General features: G+C 52.6%; 1 protein-coding gene across 2 annotated transcripts in view; it reads left to right on the forward strand.

Annotated features, from left to right (window-relative positions):
- The window catches only part of DZANK1 (double zinc ribbon and ankyrin repeat domains 1), a 116,656-nt gene that overhangs the window by 13,801 nt on the left and 80,028 nt on the right, over window positions 1-22,827 (forward strand). For both annotated transcript variants that reach the window (XM_075338106.1, XM_075338107.1), the window contains exon 3: window positions 10,967-11,120. In XM_075338106.1, the coding sequence (XP_075194221.1) occupies window positions 10,967-11,120 (154 nt within the window). The remainder of the gene's footprint in view (window positions 1-10,966; window positions 11,121-22,827) is intronic.

Here is a 22,827-nt window from a genome sequence, read left to right on the forward strand (position 1 = left end):
GGGCCTGTGTGGGGGGCTCATACTGTATGTAAGGGCCTGTGTGGGGGGCTCATACTGTATGTAAGGGTCTGAGTGAGGGCTCATACTGTATGTAGGGGCCTGTGTGGGGGCTCATACTGTATGTAGGGGCCTGTGTGGGGGCTCATATTGTATGTAGGGGCCTGTGTGGGGGCTCATACTGTATGTAAGGGCCTGTGTGGGGGCTCAAACTGGATGTAGGGGCCTGTGTGGGGGCTCATACTGTATGTAGGGGCCTGTGTGGGGGCTCATACTGTACAGTATGTAGGGGCCTGTGTGGGGGCTCATACTGTATGTAAGGGCCTGTGTGGGCGGTCATACTGTATGTAAGGGCCTGTGTGGGGGCTCATACTGTACAGTATGTAGGGGCCCGTGTGGGGGCTCATACTGTATGTAAGGGCCTGTGTGGGCGGTCATACTGTATGTAGGGGCCTGTGTGGGGGCTCATACTGTATGTAAGGGCCTGTGTGGGCGGTCATACTGTATGTAGGGGCCTGTGTGGGCGGTCATACAGTATGTAAGGGCCTGTGTGGGGGCTCATACTGTATGTAAGGGCCTGTGTGGGGGCTCATACTGTACAGTATGTAGGGGCCCGTGTGGGGGCTCATACAGTATGTAAGGGTCTGTGTGGGCGGTCATACTGTATGTAAGGGCCTGTGTAGGGGCTCATACTGTATGTAAGGGCCTGTGTGGGGGCTCATACAATATGTAAGGGCCTGTGTGGGCGGTCATACTGTATGTAAGGGCCTGTGTGGGGGCTCTTACTGTATGTAGGGGCCTGTGTGGGGGCTCATACTGTATGTAGGGGCCTGTGTGGGGCTCATACTGTATGTAAGGGCCTGTGTGGGGGCTCATACTGTATGTAAGGGCCTGTGTGGGGGCTCATACTGTATGTAGGGGCCTGTGTGGGGGCTCATACTGGATGTAGGGGCTTGTGTGGGGGCTCATACTTTATGTAGGGGCCTGTGTGGGCGCTCATACTGTATGTAAGGGTCTGTGTGGGGGCTCATACTGTATGTAGGGGCCTGTGTGGGGGCTCATACTGTATGTAGCGGCCTGTGTGTGGGCTCATACTGTATGTAGGGGCCTTTGTGGGGGCTCGCTCATACTGTATGTAGGGGCCTGTGTGGGGGCTCATACTGTATGTAGGGGCCTGTGTGGGGGCTCATTCTGTATGTAAGGGTCTGTGTGAAGGCTCATACTGTATGTAGGGGCCTGTGTGGGGGGCTCATACTGTATGTAAGGGTCTGTGTGGGGGCTCATACTGTATGTAGGGGCCTGTGTGGGGGCTCATACTGTATGTAGGGGCCTGTGTGGGGGGCTCATACTGTATGTAAGGGTCTGTGTGGGGGCTCATACTGTATGTAGGGGCCTGTGTGGGGGCTCATACTGTATGTAGGGGCCTGTGTGGGGGCTCATACTGTATGTAGGGGCCTGTGTGGGGGCTCATTCTGTATGTAGGGGCCTGTGTGGGGGCTCATACTGTATGTAAGGGTCTGTGTGAGGGCTCATACTGTATGTAGGGGCCTGTGTGGGGGCTCATACTGTATGTAGGGGCCTGTGTGGGGGCTCATACTGTATGTAGGGGCCTGTGTGGGGGGCTCATACTGTATGTAAGGGCCTGTGTGGGGGGCTCATACTGTATGTAAGGGTCAGTGTGGGGGCTCATACTGTATGTAGGGGCCTGTATGGGGGCTCATACTGTATGTAGGGGCCTGTGTGGGGGGCTCATACTGTATGTAAGGGCCTGTGTGGGGGGCTCATACTGTATGTAAGGGTCAGTGTGGGGGCTCATACTGTATGTAGGGGCCTGTGTGGGGGCTCATACTGTATGTAAGGGTCTGTCTGGGGGCTCATACTGTATGTAAGGGCCTGTGTGGGGGCTCATACTGTATGTAGGGGCCTGTGTGGGGGCTCCTACTGTATGTAGGGGCCTGTGTGGGGGCTCATACTGTATGTAAGGGCCTGTGTGGGGGGCTCATACTGTATGTAAGGGCCTGTGTGGGGGGCTCATACTGTATGTAAGGGTCTGTGTGAGGGCTCATAATGTATGTAGGGTCCTGTGTGGGGCTCATACTGTATGTAGGGGCCTGTGTGGGGGCTCATATTGTATGTAGGGGCCTGTGTGGGGGCTCATACTGTATGTGGGGGCCTGTGTGGGGGCTCATACTGTACAGTATGTAGGGGCCTGTTTTGGGGCTCATACTGGATGTAGGGGCCTGTGTGGAGGCTCATACTGTACAGTATGTAGGGGCCTGTGTGGGGGCTCATACTGGATGTAGGGGCCTGTGTGGGGGCTCATACTGTATGTAAGGGCCTGTGTGGGGGCTCATACTGGATGTAGGGGCCTGTGTGGGGGCTCATACTTTATGTAGGGGCCTGTGTGGGGGCTCATACTGTATGTAGGGGCCTGTGTGGGGGCTCATACTGTATGTAAGGGCCTGTGTGGGGGCTCATACTGGATGTAGGGGCCTGTGTGGGGGCTCATACTTTATGTAGGGGCCTGTGTGGGGGCTCATACTGTATGTAGGGGCCTATGTGGGTGCTCATACTGTATGTAGGGGCCTGTGTAGGGGCTCATACTGTATGTAGGGGCCTGTGTGGGGGCTCATACTTTATGTAGGGGCCTGTGTGGGGGCTCATACTGTATGTAGGGGCCTATGTGGGCGCTCATACTGTATGTAGGGGCCTGTGTAGGGGCTCATACTGTATGTAAGGGGCTGTGTGGGGGGTCATACTGTATGTAAGGGCCTGTGTGGGGGCTCATACTGGATGTAGGGGCCTGTGTGGGGGCTCATACTTTATGTAGGGGCCTGTGTGGGGGCTCATACTGTATGTAGGGGCCTGTGTGGGGGCTCATACTGTATGTAAGGGCCTGTGTGGGGGCTCATACTGGATGTAGGGGCCTGTGTGGGGGCTCATACTTTATGTAGGGGCCTGTGTGGGGGCTCATACTGTATGTAGGGGCCTATGTGGGCGCTCATACTGTATGTAGGGGCCTGTGTAGGGGCTCATACTGTATGTAAGGGGCTGTGTGGGGGGTCATACTGTATGTAAGGGCCTGTGTGGGGGCTCATACTGGATGTAGGGGCCTGTGTGGAGGATCATACTGTATGTAGGAGGTTCTTTGTGTTGGCTAATATGGTAGATAGCATATGGGGATGTCAGTATATCTAATTCTGCTCAATATTAAGTGATACAATTAATATCAATATAAAATAAAAATATAATGAATATGTTAATATTAATATTGAGCAAAATTCATTTCAGCCTATTGATTTGGCCCTCCACAATAGTCACAGTCTCTCATGTAGCCCCTCAGGAAAATGAATTGCCCACCCCTGATGTAGACCAATAAATATGTGATACTTAGAGTCCATACCATAAAGCTGTCTGACATTTGTCCCTTATTATAAAGCATTAATTGTATTACAACATCAGCTGAATAACATACTTCATAGTCTTAGGAGTTAAAGGAATGTTTGTTAATTGCTACTGATTATTTATTATATCTTTTTTTCCTCAATGTTTAACAATTAATTCTTTTTATAAATTAAGGGAGCCGTGAGGGTGTCATGCTTTTCCCCATGGTGAGCAAGTCTATTTGTTTCCTGGTGGGAGGAGCATTACATTTTTTTGACTAACAATTATTTATCCCACCATCTAATTTGCTGCGGCCGATACATAGATGACGTACGTTTAGTTTTGCCGGGTCACATGGAGATTGTACTGAATTTTATTCAGTAGTTAAATGACAGTTAAGTTAATTTCAGCTATACTAATCGCGGTCCTCCTCTAAAGTCATATTCTTGGATTTATGTTTGGTTGGGGGACAAAATTTAAAAAAAATTATACCAGCTTATTTCGAAAAAACTGTTTTAGGCAATACTACACTATAGGGTGCTTTACACGCTGCGACATCGCTAACAATATATCGTCGGGGTCACGTCATTAGTGACGCACATCCGGCGCCATTAGCGACATCGCAGCGTGTGACAGCTAGGCGTGACGATCAACGAGCGCAAAAACGTGAAAAATCGTTGCTTGTTGACACGTCGCTCCTTTTCAAAGTATCGTTGCTGCTGCAGGTACGATGTTGTTCGTCATTCCTGGTGTATCACACATCGCTATGTGTGACACCGCAGGAACGCCGAACATCTCCTTACCTGCTTCCACCGGCAATGAGGAAGGAAGGAGGTGGGCGGCATGTTCTGGCCGCTCATCTGCGCCCCTCCTCTGCTATTGGATGGCTGCCGTGTGACGCCGCTGTAACACCGCACGAACCGCCCCCTTAGAAAGGAAGCGGATCGCCAGCCAGAGCGACGTCGCAGGGAAGGTAAGTATGTGTGACGGGTGTTAGCGATGTTGTACGCCACGGGCAGCGATTTGCCCGTGACACACAACCGACTGGGGCGGGTACGCTCGCTAGCGATACCGGTACCGATATCGCAGCGTGTAAAGAACTCTTATATGTGAACAGCTGTCACCAGAACACAGATATATTTGTTACAAAGAAATTATCAGAGCTAATATCATTTGTTTAGATACAAATGGTTTCACAACGCATGCAATTAAATAAAATCTTTTGCCAGAGTGTATAATAACACAATAATTAATTCTGCAATTGTCATGAGTGTAGCACGGCCTGATGTGATCTCAGGGCAATTTGTGACCAGAAGGTCACAGTGCATTGTGGATCGCAGATCCACATTAGTGCATGCTAGTCATTTACCCTGATTTGGAGCCTATTTAATTCCATCCAGTACTGAAGGGGTTAAGCTTAATTTCTATCCTGCAGTGATCTAACAGGTAGTGGTAACCTCAGCTGCAGCCACTCTCTTCTACTAAAAATATCCAATCCTCACTCCACTCCATGTTGGCTACCTCATTCCTATGACTCTCCACTTGGAAGGAACCAGTCTCTGGAGAAAGCTGAGGTGTCGCTAGTTGCAGCTGAGAAGTTCCTGCTTAAAGTTTTATTTGTTGTGTCTTTCTCCCGTTTGTCTTTGCTACCTCGTGTTGTCTTAATGTAGTGGTGAGTGTAGCATCTTGCTGGCCCTCACTAGCCAGGGTGAGGTTAGGGTTAGCGAGGGCCTAGGCATGTGATCAGCGACAGGTAGAAGGACCCACATAGGGATGTTAGGGAGTGCACTGATCAGGCTCAGGTGAGTGATAGGAGGTGACCCCACTCTCCTCTCCCTAGCACCAGAGCCAGGGCTGTATTTGCCACTAGGCACCCGTGGTCCCGTGCCTAGGGCGGCACGTTGAGGGGGGCGGCACTTTCTGGCAGCAAAAAAAAAAAAATATTTATATAAATTTTTTTAATTTTTTTTACATCCCCGCCCCCCGTCCCTCCCTCCCTCCGTTACACTCGGCTGTGTTCGGGGAGGGGGGTTGAGAGGGAGGAGAGGCGCACTTCCGTCTGTTTAAATACATGGCGGGCGCCAGGCATAGTGTTCTGATTAACCCCGGAAGTTCCATCGCCTGCACTTCCGGGGTCAGAGGCGCGCGGGCGCGACAATCAGCTCACTGCCCCGTGCTGCAGCGTCCAATGCTGAAGACGACACATGCCGTTGAGGAGGACGCGTCTGAAGCTGGAGCCAGCCTGAGCAGGGCGGCGGGGGCACCGGAGCAGGTAAGGCAGAGCCTAGAATGTATGGGCACCTTACAGGTTAGTTGATGATCGTTGCGATGCCTCTTTTTGTCCACTATAATCATGCAAGGGGAGGCTGGGGGGAGAGAGGCTGAGGCTGGGAAGAGAGAGAGGCTGGGGGGAGGCTGGGAAGAGAGAGAGGCTGGGGGGAGGCTGGGAAGAGAGAGAGGCTGGGGGGAGGCTGGGAAGAGAGAGAGGCTGGGGGGAGGCTGGGAAGAGAGGCTGAGGCTGGGGGGAGAGAGGCTGAGGCTGGGGGAGAGGGAGGCTGGGGGGAAACAGACGCTGAGGCTGGGGGGAGAGAGAGGCTGAGGCTGGGGGGAGAGAGGCTGAGGCTGGGGGGGAGAGAGGGGCTAAGGCTGGGGGGGAGGCTGGGGGGAGAGAGAGGCTGGGGGGAGAGAGAGGCTGAGGCTGGGGGGAGAGAGAGGCTGAAGCTGGGGGGGAGGCTGGGGGGAGAGAGAGGCTGAGGTTGGGGGGGGAGGCTGGGGGGAGAGAGAGGCTGAGAGGAGAGAGGCTGATGCTGGGGGAGGCTGGAGGCTGGGGGGAGAGGGAGGCTGGGGGGGAGGCTGGGGGGAGAGAGAGGCTAAGGCTGGGGGGAGGCTGGGGGGGAGAGTGAGAGGCTGAGGCTGGGAGGAGAGAGGCAGATGCTGGGGGAGGCTGGGAGGAGAGAGGCAGATGCTGGGGGAGGCTGGGAGGAGAGAGGCTGATGCTGAGGGAGGCTGGGGGGAGAGGGCGGCTGGGGGGAGAGAGAGAGGCTGAGGCTGGGAGGAGAGAGGCAGATGCTGGGGGAGGCTGATGCTGAGGGAGGCTGATGCTGAGGGAGGCTGATGCTGAGGGAGGCTGGGAGGGGGAGGGGGAGGCTCGGAGGAGGGAAGCTGATGCTGAGGGAGACTTGGAGGAGGGAGGCTGAGGGAGGAGGGAGGCTGATGCTGGGGGAGGCTGGGAGGAGGGAGGCTGATGCTGGGGGAGGCTGGGAGGAGGGAGGCTGATGCTGGGGGAGGTTGGGAGGAGGGAGGCTGATGCTGAGGGAGGCTGGGAGAAGGGAGGCTGAGGCTGGGGGAGGCTGGGAGGAGGGAGGCTGATGCTGGGGGAGGCTGGGAGGGGGAAGGTGAGGCTTGGAGGAGGGAGGCTGATGCTGAGGGAGGCTGGGAGGGGGAGGGGGAGGCTTGGAAGAGGGAAGCTGATGCTGAGGGAGACTTGGAGGAGGGAGGCTGAGGGAGGAGGGAGGCTGATGCTGGGGGAGGCTGGGAGGAGGGAGGCTGATGCTGGGGGAGGCTGGGAGGAGGGAGGCTGATGCTGGGGGAGACTGGGAGGAGGGAGGCTGAGGCTGGGGGAGGCTGGGAGGAGGGAGGCTGAGGCTGGGGGAGGCTGATGCTGGGGGAGGCTGGGAGGGGGAAGGTGAGGCTTGGAGGAGGGAGGCTGATGCTGAGGGAGGCTGGGAGGAGGGAGGCTGATGCTGGGGGAAGCTGGGAGGGTGAGGCTTGGAGGAGGGAGGCTGATGCTGAGGGAGGCTGATGCTGAGGGAGGCTGATGCTGGGGGAGGCTAGGAGGAGGGCGGCTGATGCTGGGGGAGGTTGGGAGGAGGGAGGCTGATGCTGAGGGAGGTTGGGAGGAGGGAGGCTGATGCTGGGGGAGGCTGGGAGGAGGGAGGCTGATGCTGGGGGAGGCTGGGAGGGGGAAGGTGAGGCTTGGAGGAGGGAGGCTGATGCTGAGGGAGGCTGGGAGGAGGGAGGCTGATGCTGGGGGAAGCTGGGAGGGTGAGGCTTGGAGGAGGGAGGCTGATGCTGAGGGAGGCTGATGCTGGGGGAGGCTGGGAGGAGGGAGGCTGATGCTGGGGGAGGCTGGGAGGAGGGAGGCTGATGCTGGGGGAGGCTGGGGTGAGGGTGGTTGATGCTGGGGGAGGCTGGGAGGAGGGTAGCTGATGCTGGGGGAGGCTGGGAAGAGGGTGGCTGATGCTGGGGGAGGCTGGGAAGAGGGAGGCTGATGCTGGGGGAGGCTGGGAGGAGGGAGGCTGATGCTGGGGGAGGCTGGGAGGAGGGAGGCTGATGCTGGGGGAGGCTGGGAGGAGGGAGGCTGATGCTGGGGGAAGCTGGGAGCAGGGAGGCTGATGCTGGGGGAGGCTGGGAGGAGAGAGGCTGATGCTGGAGGAGGCTCATGCTGGGGGAGGCTGATGCTGGAGGAGGCTCATGCTGGGGGAGGCTGGGAGGAGAGAGGCTGATGCTGGGGTAAGCTGGGAGCAGGGAGGCTGATGCTGAGGGAGGCTGGGGGGAGAGAGGCTGATGCTGGGGGAGGCTGGGGGGAGAGAGGCTGATGCTGGGGGAGAGGCTGCTGCTGGAGGCGGGGGGAGAGAGGCTGTTGCTGGGGGAATGGGAGAGAGGGGCCAATGCTAGAGACAGAGGACAAAGGTTGAGGGATAGAGCAATGACAATATCGATGGGGGGGAGTGTAAGGACTCAGAATAAGAGGGGGGCAGCATTGGGAGCTCATTATGCAGAAGGGGCAGCATGTGTGGGCTCAGTATGGAGTGGAACAATGTAGGGGAGTCAATATCAAGAGTGGGGTAGTGTGTGTGTGTGTGTGTGTGTGTGTGGGTCTCAGCATAAGCGCTAGTGTGGTGGTCTTAGTATGATGAGTGGGGCAGCATGGAGGTGTCATTATGGAAAAGAGGAAGGCAGCATTAGGAGCTCATGGAGAGGAGCAGCATGCACGGGACACTGTGAGGAGGGGGCAGCATGCATGGGACATTGTGAGGAGGGGGCAGCATGCATGGGACACTGTGAGGAGGGGGCAGCATGCATGGGACACTGTCAGGAGGGGGCAGCATGCGTGGGACACTGTGAGGAGGGGGCAGCATGCATGGGACATTGTGAGGAGGGGGCAGCATGCATGGGACATTGTGAGGAGGGGGCAGTATGCATGGGACATTGTGAGGAGGGGGCAGCATGCATGGGACATTGTGAGGAGGGGGCAGCATGCATGGGACACTGTGAGGAGGGGGCAGCATGATGTGAGGTCAATGTGCAGATCATATTTCATAATTGAGGAAGGTGTGGTGGGTATATTTTATAAGGGAGGACAGTGTGTAGTTTATTAGGGGCAGTGTGACAGTCACAGTATATAAGTGGGGACGGTGTGGTGGGAATATTTTATACTCATTTTATGTTTTGATGTGCCCGTGGTGATCCCCATTGGGGTGGGGGGGGGTTAGTGCCCTTCGTTTCTCATTGATACTTTTTCAAGTGTTTTACAGAGTACATCTTTCTTCCACATCCAAACAGGTATTTACCTTCTATGCAAGGGTTAAATCTCATCATGTTCTCATTTGCATTTTCTTGGGACTACACCCACCTTTTGTCAGCCCTTCATTCTCCATGGTAAGCTGTTTGGTTCCACTGTGTATTTTTATGCTTATGATTAAGGACTTATCTATATTCCAACTGTCCGAAACGCGTCAAGCCATGATGTTTTCATGGAACCGATGATGTTTTTCTTGGATTTTTAATCATTGAATAAAGTTTCTACACTTTTATATTTTTTTCGTTGGATTTATATTTTTGCTATCCTGGAATTGGTGCTGAGTCCCGTCCTTTCTCCTTGTTACAGAGTAGATCTGCCTTAAACAGATGTCGTGTGCGAAAACTCAGTTTTACGTTGTCACTAAGGGGCGCGACCACTTAAAGTGCCTAGGGCAGCATGAAGGCAAAATACAGCCCTGACCAGAGCCCACCGTTGGTTCATGTTTCCGGTATCCCGTGTGTATTGCGGCTGTACTGCCGTCACAGCGTTCCCGCACTGTCCTGCCTTCCTCCCCTGGCCGCTTTGCGATGTCTGCTCCATCCTCAGTTGCTGCTGCCGTTTTCCTTCATTTTTGAAATTCACCAGGGTTGATATGGAAGGTATTTTGAATCCACATCATGTCTCTATGATAATGGTGAACTTTGCAGAGTGCAGCACTTGAAATTATATTACAGAGACAAAATAGTAGAGTCACTGCTAGTGCTGCTTGGACTCGCAAAAAACTGGGACCGGAACCGTGAGTGGCAGAGTGGCAGCTAACTGCAACCAATCACAGGTGCCAGGACGGCCGGTGGGCGGGGAAAGCAGTGCAAGTGTCTACAGGTTAGTATGGTGAGCGTGCATATATATAGAAACACATGCGGCCCGCTCCTGTCAGAAGAGTGTGCGGCTGTGCTGGGTGATGCGATGTTAGACTCGTGCGAGTCTGGCATGACATCACCCGGCACGGCCTGCCGCTGTCTGAACATGAGCGTGCATGTACATAGAAACACATGCGACCCGCTCCTGTTAGGAGAGTGTGCGGCTGTGCCGGGTGATGCGATGAGAGACTCGTGCGAGTCCCTCGTAAGTGTGACTCCGGCCTAAGAGAATCCGCATGCGGCTTTTTTTATTATATAAATAAATAATTTAAAAAAAATATGATGTGCGATCCCCCCCCGATTTTCATCCCCAGCTAAGATAAAGCCAGCTGGGGGCTGGAATTCTCAGCCTGCAGCCGCCCGGTATTGCCTTAGATGTGACAATCCCGGTGCTTTACCGGCTCTTCCCATTGCCCTGGTGTGTTGGCAATCAGGGTAATAAGGGGTTAATAACAGCGCACAGCTGCTACTATACCCTAGGTTAGTAATGGCTCAGGCCTATATGAGATACCTGCTCACTAACCTGTAAATGAAAGTAAGTACAAACACAGAGAAAAAATACTTTATTTGGAATAAAATGCAAAAACACACCCTCTTTTACCACTTTATTAACCCCCAACACACCCTTCCAGGTCTGGCGTAATCCACACGAGATCCCACGCCGCTTTCAGCTCTGCTACTTCTCACAGCGAACGGCCATAGAGCACAACCGCCAGCTGTGAGTGCAGACAATAGCTTAGCCGTGATTACTGTAGGCAGACACTGTCACAGGCTGGGGGCGCATCTGACTGCAACCAATCACAGACAACAGGACGGCCGGTGGGCAGGGAAAGCATGGAAAGCTGCGCGTATGTGATGAGCCTATTGAGCAGTACAGGAAGTGAATACGCGACCCGGAAACAGTTTGCTGCCATGACACCCAGTCACCATAAGTATGAAACGCTCGCTTAATTCTTGTTTTCTTTATTTCTTATTTAATTTCCCCATTGTCGGATCATGCAGCCGAAATTCCGGGCCCGGGTCCACTTTGAAACCGCACGGATCCAGACTTTTACAGTCGGGTCCGCTCAGCCCTAGTCACTTGCACGTCTTGTGGCTTGGAAGGATCTCCAGTAACATTTCTTCTCTCCTCACCATTTAGATACACCAGATGTATCCATATTCTATACACTTGATGGGAGCAGGCCAGACATCCTAAAGAAGAACAGTCACCCTGAAAACACCACGTTGAAATATCGAGGACCATTTACATTACGGGATGGTAAAATAACTGTTAAGGCCGTGGCTGTCAGCAGGTAAGTCACCAACACATTGCTGCCTCTAATGGTAATATACTGACATGTTATGGTTTTTTTATATCAGTTTGGTTAGAATAAAACTTTTCTATTAACCTGAGTCCCCAAAAGGCACAATTTGAGCAAAAAGTGGCAAATTGTGCAAAAGGTTACTCTTTTTTTTTCACCATGCTTGTTAAAAGTTGAAAAAGTGGATGTGATGTACCTGTATGTGGTGGTTGAGGGTCCGGTGACTACTAGGCACATTTGCAGATTTGTTAGGCTTTATGCAAGAGCATTTTTGCAGCATAGTTGGTGTAGAGGTATATAAAATGCCAGTGTTAATATATCTGCTCCACGGTGTTATGCTGCACAGTGTGACCGATCTAGCTCCATTAGATGATATGCGTTTATGTAACTGATGGTTGCAGGTTCGTGCGGACCACATTACTCTATCACTGTAGCAGTTGTCACTCTTCTTAGTAGATCATGAAAATTAGCTAAGAACTATGGGTGTGTCAGCCTTGAAATAAAATGCGTACATAGAAATCTTTGGGCCCCATAGCAGAATTTCTAATTGGGCCCTCCTTCCAAAAAACACTTATTAATAATCTTCTGGGTCACATAAGAACATACAGTCAGGGCCAGAAATATTTGGACAGTGACACAAGTTTTGTTATTTTAGCTGTTTACAAAAACATGTTCAGAAATACAATTATATATATAATATGGGCTGAAAGTGCACACTCCCAGCTGCAATATGAGAGTTTTCACATCCAAATCGGAGAAAGGGTTTAGGAATCATAGCTCTGTAATGCATAGCCTCCTCTTTTTCAAGGGACCAAAAGTAATTGGACAAGGGACTCTAAGGGCTGCAATTAACTCTGAAGGCGTCTCCCATGTTAACCTGTAATCAATGAAGTAGTTAAAAGGTCTGGGGTTGATTACAGGTGTGTGGTTTTGCATTTGGAAGCTGTTGCTGTGACCAGACAACATGCGGTCTAAGGAACTCTCAATTGAGGTGAAGCAGAACATCCTGAGGCTGAAAAAAAAGAAAAAATCCATCAGAGAGATAGCAGACATGCTTGGAGTAGCAAAATCAACAGTCGGGTACATTCTGAGAAAAAAGGAATTGACTGGTGAGCTTGGGAACTCAAAAAGGCCTGGGCGTCCTCGGATGACAACAGTGGTGGATGATCGCCGCATACTTTCTTTGGTGAAGAAGAACCCGTTCACAACATCAACTGAAGTCCAGAACACTCTCAGTGAAGTAGGTGTTGTCACGCTCCCGGTGTCCCGACAGCCCTCCTTACCCACTGAGCCGGTCCCTGCATCGCACCACCGCTCCTTCCTCACTGATCCAGTCCACGTGTCCACCAGTCATGGCTGCCGCTCCCGCTCTTGCTCCCCTGAGTCCTGGTCTCAGGAGTCTGACTCTGAGTCTTGGCCTCATGGTTCTGTATAGGACCGGGCCGCGCCCACTCTCCTGGTCTTATAGACCCAGCACACCTGCAGCAGGAAATGACATGAGGCTGTGCTGGGTATATAAGACTTGCCTTTCCATGTGGGCGGGGCCTGATCAACGTGTCTTGTAGCTAGTCTTATGAGCTAGGTGCTCAGGTCCCCTGGTACCGTGTCCTACTGACTTCTTGTCCTTGCACTCTGGTACCTGTGCCTGTTTACATTATTGTCCTAAAGAACTCTGTGACTCTGGTGACCTGCTTATACTTGTCCCTGCCACGTCAGTGCTCCGGCTGCCGTGTGCCCTGCCCTCCGGTGGGGTGCAAGGTCCAGTGGATCCACCTCCTGGGCCCACCAGTACTCCCGGCCCTGACAGATTGATCAGGCCATGGATCCCGCTGGAGCACAAACATCGGAGCTGGCTGAGCTGCGCCAGGAGCTGGCACAACAGCGTGAAACCCTGAACCGGATGCTGAAATTCATGACGTCCGTGGACCACCGGTTGTATACGCTGCAGACTGCCGTCTCGTCCACGCAGCAACCAGTCTCCAGGTCCGAACCAGTTTCTTCCACGGCCTCGCAACTTCGCCTCGCTGCTCCGCCTCGCTATGCAGGGGATCCCAAGTCCTGCCACGGTTTCCTGAACCAGTGCTCCCTGCACTTCCAGTTGCTCCCGCACTTGTTTGCCTCAGACCAGGCCAAGGTGGCGTTCCTGATGTCACACCTGGAAGGCGAAGCCCTGGCCTGGATTAACCCCTTGTGGGAAAACGAGGATCCAATGATCACCGACATCCAGGAGTTCCTGCGAGCCTTCAGAGGCACCTTCGACGAACCCGGACGAACTACCGCAGTGACCTCTACGCTCCTCCGGCTACGCCAAGGGACCCAAACAGTCGGCCAATACGCCATCCAGTTCCGCACGCTCGCTTCGGAGCTGGGCTGGAACAATGAGGCCTTAACAGCGGCCTTTTGGGAGGGTCTCTCTGGTCGTATTAAAGACGAACTAGCCGGCCGTGATGTCCCTCACACCCTGGACGCTTTGATTTCCCTGGCCACCCGGATTGATCTCCGCTTTCAGGAGCGTACCAAAGAGAGAGTCCAGGAGAAGCGACCACCTTGCCATGCCTTGCCCCCGCAGAGACCTACCGTTCCCTCGTCCCTGCCTTTCCGTGACTTATCGCCAGAACCCATGCAGGTGGACCGTATGACCCAGGCCAAGCAACGCCGTGCAGAACGGCTCGCCCGGGGCCTGTGCTTCTATTGCGGAGACGGGTCACATATGCTACGTTCTTGCCCGGAGAAACCTGGTAGACCCCAGGTCCAAGGGATGGTGGGAACCGCCACCCTTGCCACCGAAATCCCTTTGGTTCCAGTGACATGGACCGTACAGGTGACAACAGGAGAAACCCGCTTCACGGCAGAGGCATATCTCGACTCCGGGGCAGCGGGTAACTTCATCCACCAGGCCACAGTCAACAAGTACCAGTTACCTGTCACCCCGCTGCAAACACCGCTTGTGATAGCCTCTGTGGATGGGGAACCCCTCTCTGAGCCCGTCCTGTTTGTCACTAAACCTGTGAAACTGCGTATCGGTGCGCTACACACCGAAGAAATCACCTTCTATGTTCTGCCACGCATGTCTCATCCGCTTCTGCTGGGTTTACCCTGGTTGCGGGTACATGAACCTACGATCAGCTGGCGTACTGGAGAAATCATCCGCTGGGGACCCTTGTGTCATGACCAATGCCTACAGCCTGTTCCTCAGTCCCTGTCACCTGAACCGTTGGAACCACCGACCCCTGAAGAGGTGACGACTCAGTCCAGTGCCGTGCCACAACTCGTGTCACTTGTACCTGTGGTGCCACCGGAACCAGAGGAGACGACGCACTCCAGTGACGTTCCACCGTCCCTGACAATTGAGGCTGTGGTGCCACCGGAACCAGAGGAGGCGACGCACTCCAGCGACGTTCCACCGTCCCTGACAATTGAGACTGTGATGCCACCGGCTACCGAGGAAGAGACATTGTCCTGTACCCGGTCCGAGACGCCCGATCCGGTCGTCCAAGACTCCAGTCCTGCTTCTGACTGTCTTCCCCTTTCCGTTGCCTCCGTTGCCGCTGCCTTCGGTTCTCCGATACGGGACATAGTGGCCATGAAAACAGTCCGGGGTAAGCAGTCCTTCCTGGTCGATTGGGTGGATTGTGGTCCTGAGGCCCGGTCATGGTTGTCCCGGAAGTACGTTGCTGCCCCTCTTCGGCGCGCCTACATGTCCCGGCCGCGGGGAGGGGGGCTTCAAGGGGGGGTACTGTCACGCCCCCGGTGTCCCGACAGCCCTCCTTACCCACTGAGCCGGTCCCTGCATCGCACCACCGCTCCTTGCTCACTGATCCAGTCCACGTGTCCACCAGTCATGGCTGCCGCTCCCGCTCTTGCTCCCCTGAGTCCTGGTCTCAGGAGTCTGACTCTGAGTCTTGGCCTCATGGTTCTGTATAGGACCGGGCCGCGCCCACTCTCCTGGTCTTATAGACCCAGCACACCTGCAGCAGGAAATGACATGAGGCTGTGCTGGGTATATAAGACTTGCCTTTCCATGTGGGCGGGGCCTGATCAACGTGTCTTGTAGCTAGTCTTATGAGCTAGGTGCTCAGGTCCCCTGGTACCGTGTCCTACTGACTTCTTGTCCTTGCACTCTGGTACCTGTGCCTGTTTACATTATTGTCCTAAAGAACTCTGTGACTCTGGTGACCTGCTTATACTTGTCCCTGCCACGTCAGTGCTCCGGCTGCCGTGTGCCCTGCCCTCCGGTGGGGTGCAAGGTCCAGTGGATCCACCTCCTGGGCCCACCAGTACTCCCGGCCCTGACAGGTGTATCTGTGTCTAAGTCAACAGTAAAGAGAAGACTCCATGAAAGTAAATACAAAGGGTTCACATCTAGATGCAAACCATTCATCAATTCCAAAAATAGACAGGCCAGAGTTACATTTGCTGAAAAACACCTCATGAAGCCAGCTCAGTTCTGGAAAAGTATTCTATGGACAGATGAGACAAAGATCAACCTGTACCAGAATGATGGGAAGAAAAAAGTTTGGAGAAGAAAGGGAACGGCACATGATCCAAGGCACACCACATCCTCTGTAAAACATGGTGGAGGCAACGTGATGGCATGGGCATGCATGGCTTTCAATGGCACTGGGTCACTTGTGTTTATTGATGACATAACAGCAGACAAGAGTAGCCGGATGAATTCTGAAGTGTACCGGGATATACTTTCAGCCCAGATTCAGCCAAATGCCGCAAAGTTGATCGGACGGCGCTTCATAGTACAGATGGACAATGACCCCAAGCATACAGCCAAAGCTACCCAGGAGTTCATAAGTGCTAAAAAGTGGAACATTCTGCAATGGCCAAGTCAATCACCAGATCTTAACCCAATTGAGCATGCATTTCACTTGCTCAAATCCAGACTTAAGACGGAAAGACCCACAAACAAGCAAGACCTGAAGTCTGCGGCTGTAAAGGCCTGGCAAAGCATTAAGAAGGAGGAAACCCAGCGTTTGGTGATGTCCATGGGTTCCAGACTTAAGGCAGTGATTGCCTCCAAAGGATTCGCAACAAAATATTGAAAATAAAAATATTTTGTTTGGGTTTGGTTTATTTGTCCAATTACTTTTAACCTCCTAAAATGTGGAGTGTTTGTAAAGAAATGTGTACAATTCCTACAATTTCTATCAGATATTTTTGTTCAAACCTTCAAATTAAACGTTACAATCTGCACTTGAATTCAGTTGTAGAGGTTTCATTTCAAATCCAATGTGGTGGCATGCAGAGCCCAACTCGCGAAAATTGTGTCACTGTCCAAATATTTCTGGACCTAACTGTATCTCACAACTTTTCAGGCCTTACAAAGTAATTTTCTTCCTATTGAAGTCTCTATATTCTCCTTTCACTGCACCCATAAAGTATGATGCCAACAAAAGTGCCCCCGAACACTGTATGATCCCCAACTGTGCCCCCCCACACAGCCCTCCATGCAGTATAATGGACCTACATACAGTATAATGGCCCCCACACTTCTTCACACTATACAAGAGCCCCCACTAGCCCTCCGCACAATATAATGGACCTTCACTCTGTATAATTGCTTGCATACAGTATAATGGCCCTCCATAAACTTTAAAGGCATCCTCATAGCTCTCCAAATATTATAATGTCTCCCACATAGCCTCCCATATAGTATAATGGCTCCCACATAGCCTCCCATATAGTATAATGGGCCCCAAATAGTGCTCCATATAATATAATGCACCCCCCTCTATAGTTTTCCAAATATTAAAATGGGCTCTACATAGTACTCCATATAGTATAATGCACCCTTCATTGTCCTCCGTATAGTATAATGGGCCCCACATAGTCCTCCAGATCGTATAATGTCCCCCATAATCTTCCGTATAGTATAATGCACACCCCATAGTCCTCCATATAATGCACACCCCATAGTCCTCCATATAATGCACACCCCATAGTCCTCCATATAATGCACACCCCATAGTCCTCCATATAATGCACTCTCCATAGTCCTCCATATAATGCACTCTCCATAGTCCTCCATATAATGCACTCTCCATAGTCCTCCATATAATGCACTCTCCATAGTCCTCCATATAATGCACTCTCCATAGTCCTCCATATAATGCACACCCCATAGTCCTCCATATATTATAATGCACCCCCATAGTCCTCCATATATTATAATGCACCCCCATAGTCCTCCATTTATTATAATGCACCAAACAGTCCTCTAAATAGTATAATTCATTCCCTCCATAGTCCTCCCTATAGTATAATATCCCCTGTAGGGATTGAGCTCTGGTAGGCAATGACAGGTACACAGTAAAGAGGCACACACAGGTGTGACATAAAGTCCCATAAAGGGGCAGTGTTTTATTCACACTGAACAAAAAACAGAAGTGTACAGTCTTACATCAGACCAGGGATACAAAGGAAAAGTCCAGCTTGGCATATAGCACAGCAAAAAGTTCAGGACATACCAGTCCATTCAGATGTGTTTTTCCTCTCCCCCTCCTCCACAAGAGACATACTGCTTTCCAGTCCAACCATCCTCACACTGAGAGGTTCTGGCTGCCTATTTATGCTGTGCTAATCATGCATCTGTGCACATCGCGTTGCCTTAAAATCCTGAACTGGCAGAAAAGGTCCAGGCCTACATTTGACCCTTTTCTCTGCTGCTCACCAGTGCAAAAGGCACATGCTAGGAGGCATATATCTCTCATCTACCACTATACCCTTTACTGCGTCACACCCTCTATAGTCCTCCATGTGTTATAATTCACCCCATAGTTCTCCATATATTATACTGTACTCCCATAGTCCTCCATATATTATTATGCATTCCCCATAGTCCGACATATAGTATAATTCGCCCCATAGTTCTCCATATATTATACTACACCCCATAGTCCTCTATATATTAGCGCAAGCAGAAGGAGAAATGTGCAGAGCACTGCTTACCATATGAAAAAAATCCTGGCAACGGTTTTCTCAGCGGGTTCGTTCAATGTTAAATTGCCACCTGCAGTCAGTCAGCATGTAGCAGAGCGCTGTGCGCCTTCTGAATCTTTACCAGGTCCATGCGGTTAGAGGAAGACAGCTGATGCCATAGTGCAGAAAGTCCATCAGAAGAAAAAGAAGAATGGCAGCACTCTGCGGTGTAAGTTGATTTTTAATAATGCTTCATGCAGACAGGTGAGACAAACACAGGGATGCAGAGGGAGGAGAGCACGAGGACGATGGTACCGTTTCGCACCTCTAAGGGTGTATGGACCCATGAAAGCACCCTTAGAGGTGGGAAACGGTACCATCGTCCTCGTGCTCTCCTCCCTCTGCATCCCTGTGTCTGTCTCACCTGTCTGCATGAAGCATTATTAAAAATCAACTTATACCGCAGAGTGCTGCCATTCTTCTTTTTCTTCTGATGGTCCTCCATATATTATAATGCATTCCCAAATTCCTCCATCCTGTATAATGCACCTCCATAGTTCTCCATCATGTGCTCACTGATTGAAAAGAAAAAAAACACCGTGCGAGCATCCTGCAGCTTTGTACATCTGGACTCACGGGTCTCATAGCGCTCATGTCGCTTCCCTTCTATTAGTGGGAGACAGGATGAGAAATGTAACTCATCTGGTTTACTGAGACCAGCGGTGCATCACCTAGCCCCATCTTTTTCCCAAACTGGTCTGTCATATACATTAGCACTGGGGAAATGAGAAGGAGGAGAAGACTTTATATTATAGTTTTTTGTTTTTTTTATTATTGAACATTTCTCTGACGCCTCATTGGGGGACACAGGACCATGGGTGTTATGCTGCCTATCCATAGGAGGACACTAAGTAGATGCAAAAGCATAGCTCCTCCTCTGCAGTATACACCCCCTGGCCGGGCCAGGCAAGCTCAGTTTTAGCTTAGTGTCTGTAGGAGGCACTTCCTTTCAAGGTTTGTTATTTTTTGAGGGCGACGGTTTCCTTTTGGGACCTATCTCCCACTACCATCAACGGGCGGGAACGTGAAGCGTTGCCTACACGTACCCCCTCCCGCGACGCTGGATCCTGGGCTGGACGACGGGTTCCACAGACACCGATTTTCCAAAGCCCAGGGTAGAGGCCTGTGCTCTATAGCCCAATTCCTCAGCCTCTCTCTGCAGGCTCTGAGATGAAGATGGCACTAATTCCTCAGCCCCTCTCTGCAGGCTCTGAGTTGAATATGACACCGACATAGCAAGCTGGCTCTGCTATTGTCACTGCCTGGAAAGCAGTGTTTTAAGGTGAGATCCCCCCTGACTGGTTTCCCAGAGAAAGGGAGAAAAGACGCTGCAGGGAAGTCTTCCAGGGCATTTACAGTATTTATTATGTGCAAGCAGCAAGGATCCTGCACACACAGTGTTAACTTTCTCTAGCTTGCTGGCTGGAGGAGGGGGAAGTTCTGCTGTTTGCAGAAAGTCTTGCAGATAATTTCCCAGTGGCAGGGGGAGGACCCAGGTCTCAGGGACTCACACTGTGTATTATCTGCTCTGTTTATTTGCTCTAGCAAAAGCCATCTGATAACCACTGCTGACAAGCTCCCCCTGCCACCACCGGCCTAGAGCCTAGGGCCCCCAGCCCACCGGAATGGGCACAGTTTCTGTCCCAATCCATGGAAAAACTGTCACAGAACCTGGTTCTGGCTATGCAATGTCGTCCTCCACACCCTTCTGGGTCCCTGGACGGAACGCAGCCCGAGGATACCCCTATGGAGGATCCTTCTGAGGTAATCCGGGCACATGCTTCACCAGTTACAGGGATCAGGAAAAGGGCACACGGCCGGGTGTCTCCAGCGGGCTCTCCCTCGGGAGCACACAGGGCAGGCTCTCCCACACGCTCCACGACTTCTGAAGAGCTGGAGGAGGGAGAATGCTGTTTGTACCAGGAGGATTCCTTGGTTTCATCACCCCCAGATGATCAAACTGTAATAGACTCCCTTATAGCAACAATCAACCAAACTCTGCATGTGGAGGATCCCCCATCCACTACCACTGACCATGCGGTCTCCTTTAAGAGGGCAAGTAAACCCCAAAAGGTTTTCGCTGATCACCCAGAGTTTCAGGATATCCTCACAAAGCAAAGGGAGAAGCCTGACAGGCGCTTCGGTAACCGAAAACTCATGGAGTCCCGGTACCCTTTTGCCTCACCTGCCCCTAAGGGCTGGGCCGATTTGCCCTCGGTCGACCCCCCGGTCTCCCGCCTTACCACAAAGACGCTCCTGTCTTTACCCGATGGTTCTTCCATCAAAGACCCGACAGACAGACAGGTGGAGCACCTCGCCCGCTCTGCTTTTGAGGCTGCGGGTTCCTCTCTCTCGCCCTCCTTTGCCTCTGTGTAGATCGCAAAGGCGATCTCGGTCTGGGCAGAATCCCTTAACACTTCGTTTGAGGAATCCCAGTTCACTCAGACCTTCACAGAGGTAACAGCTCAGAATTGCCGCTGCGGCGGAGTACCTCATCCAGGCCTCCATGGACCCTGCTACCTGCGCAGCGTTTGCCGCCTCAAATACCATAGCCATCCGTAGAGCTCTCTGGCTCCGACAATGGCGAGCGGACTCTGCCTCCAAGAAGTCTCTCACGGGCCTTCCTTTTTTTCCAGATCGATTGTTTGGCGAAGGTCTGGACAAGCTCATTTCTGATGCCACGGGAGGAAAGAGTACCTCCCTCCCCCAGCTGAAGTCCAGGACGTCCTTCACCAGACGTCCACAGTCCTCGTTCCGATCCTTTCTGAACTCATTTGGTTGGTCGACATCCCGTGCTGTCCCTGCCACCAGCCGCGGACTACGCAGGGACCGACCTTCTCAGCTCTCCCCGAAACCCACTTCGTCATGGCAGCCTAGACCGAAACAGTCGAGGACTAGGGAGACTCGGCCACGATGTTTTTCCCCCCTCATGATTCCTTCGGCGCCCCGGAAGACACACTCATTGTAGGAGGTCGACTGCAGCTCTTTCAACACATCTGGGCTGCCGCCTCAGACGACAAATGGGTGCGAGACCTTGTGTCTTCCGGTTACCACATAGGATTTCGGACCCGACCCCCGAGTCAGTTCTTTCTCTCAAACCCTCCAAAGACTCGAAAACGACGTGAAGCTTTTTTCTCAGCAATCCACTCGCTGCAAACAGCAGGAGTGATAATACCTGTCCCAGACGACGAGAAGTTCGGGGGTTTTTATTCCAACCTCTTTGTGGTCCCCAAAAAGGATGGGTCAGTTCGACCCATCCTGGACCTCAAACACCTAAACAAACATGTGCACGTACGGGGATTCAGAATGGAGTCCCTAAGGTCCATTATTGCATCCATGGTCGAAGGGGAATTCCTCGCCTCCATAGATATCAAGGACACGTACCTGCACATACCCATCGCCCCAGATCACCAAAAGTTCCTCCGCTTCGCAATTCAGGACTCCCACTTTCAATTGGTAGCTCTATCCTTCGGCCTTGCCACCGCACCAAGGGTCTTCACCAAAGTCATGGCGGCCGCCATGAGCGTCCTTCACGCCAGGGGAGTAGTCGTTCTTCCTTACTTGGACGACCTCCTCATCAAGGCCCCCTCCTTCCGCGACTGCTCAACCAGCGTACAGATCACTGTGAACATCCTATCCCGCTTAGGGTGCCTAGTGAATCTGGACAAATCATCCCCGATCCCATCACGATCCATCACCTTCCTGGGCATGTCCCTGGACACCCGTCGGGGCTTGATCCTTCTCCCTCAGGACAAGGCGTTCGCTCTTCAACGAGCGGTACGCTGCCTTCTACGTCCTCCGTCTCGCTCCATTCGATTCCGCATGAAAGTGCTCGGCAGGATGGTGGCGGTTATGGAAGCAGTACCCTTTGCTCAACTGCACCTTCGCCCACTGCAGCTAGCCCTTCTAGCGGCCTGGGACAAGAGCCCCTTCTCCCTGGACAGACATCTTCACCTGACGCCTTCAGTCAGGTACGCACTCCGCTGGTGGCTTCAGTCCTCATCCCTATCGAAGGGGAGATCTTTTCTCCCAGTGAACTGGCTGGTCCTGACCACGGACGCCAGCCTCCTAGGCTGGGGAGCCATGTACCGGCACCACACTGCTCAAGGACGTTAGACGCCCCAGGAGTCTTTCCTTCCCATCAACATCCTGGAACTCCGCGCGATCTTCCTCGCGCTCAGAGCGTTCAGCCCTCTGCTAGCGGGTCGTCAGATTCGAGTCCAATCGGACAATGCGACAGCTGTAGCCTATATCAATCGGCAGGAGGGCACCCACAGCAAAGCGGCTTATCTCGAGGACCACAAGATCCTCAGCTGGGCTGAATCGACGGGATCAGTGATATCAGCGGTACACATACCGGGGGTAGAGAACTGGGCAGCAGACTTTCTGAGTCGCCAAGGCCTGGCTGCCGGAGAATGGTCCCTCCACCCAGATGTGTTTCTACATATCTGCACTCGCTGGGGCACACCAGACGTGGACCTAATGGCCTAAAGGTTGAATGCAAAGGTACCCGCGTTCATAGCCAGGTCACGCGACCTGCAGTCCATCGGCGCGGATGCTCTTGTCTGCTCCTGGCACCACTTCCGCCTGCCTTACATATTTCCACCTCTACCCCTGCTGCCACGGGTAATCAGGAAGATCAAGGCAGAGGGAGTCCCGGTGATACTGATAGCACCGGACTGGCCCAGGCGCGCCTGGTACGCCGAAT

This window comes from Anomaloglossus baeobatrachus, chromosome 3 (assembly GCF_048569485.1).
Source record: "Anomaloglossus baeobatrachus isolate aAnoBae1 chromosome 3, aAnoBae1.hap1, whole genome shotgun sequence".
In the NCBI taxonomy this organism is placed as follows: Eukaryota; Metazoa; Chordata; class Amphibia; order Anura; family Aromobatidae; genus Anomaloglossus; species Anomaloglossus baeobatrachus.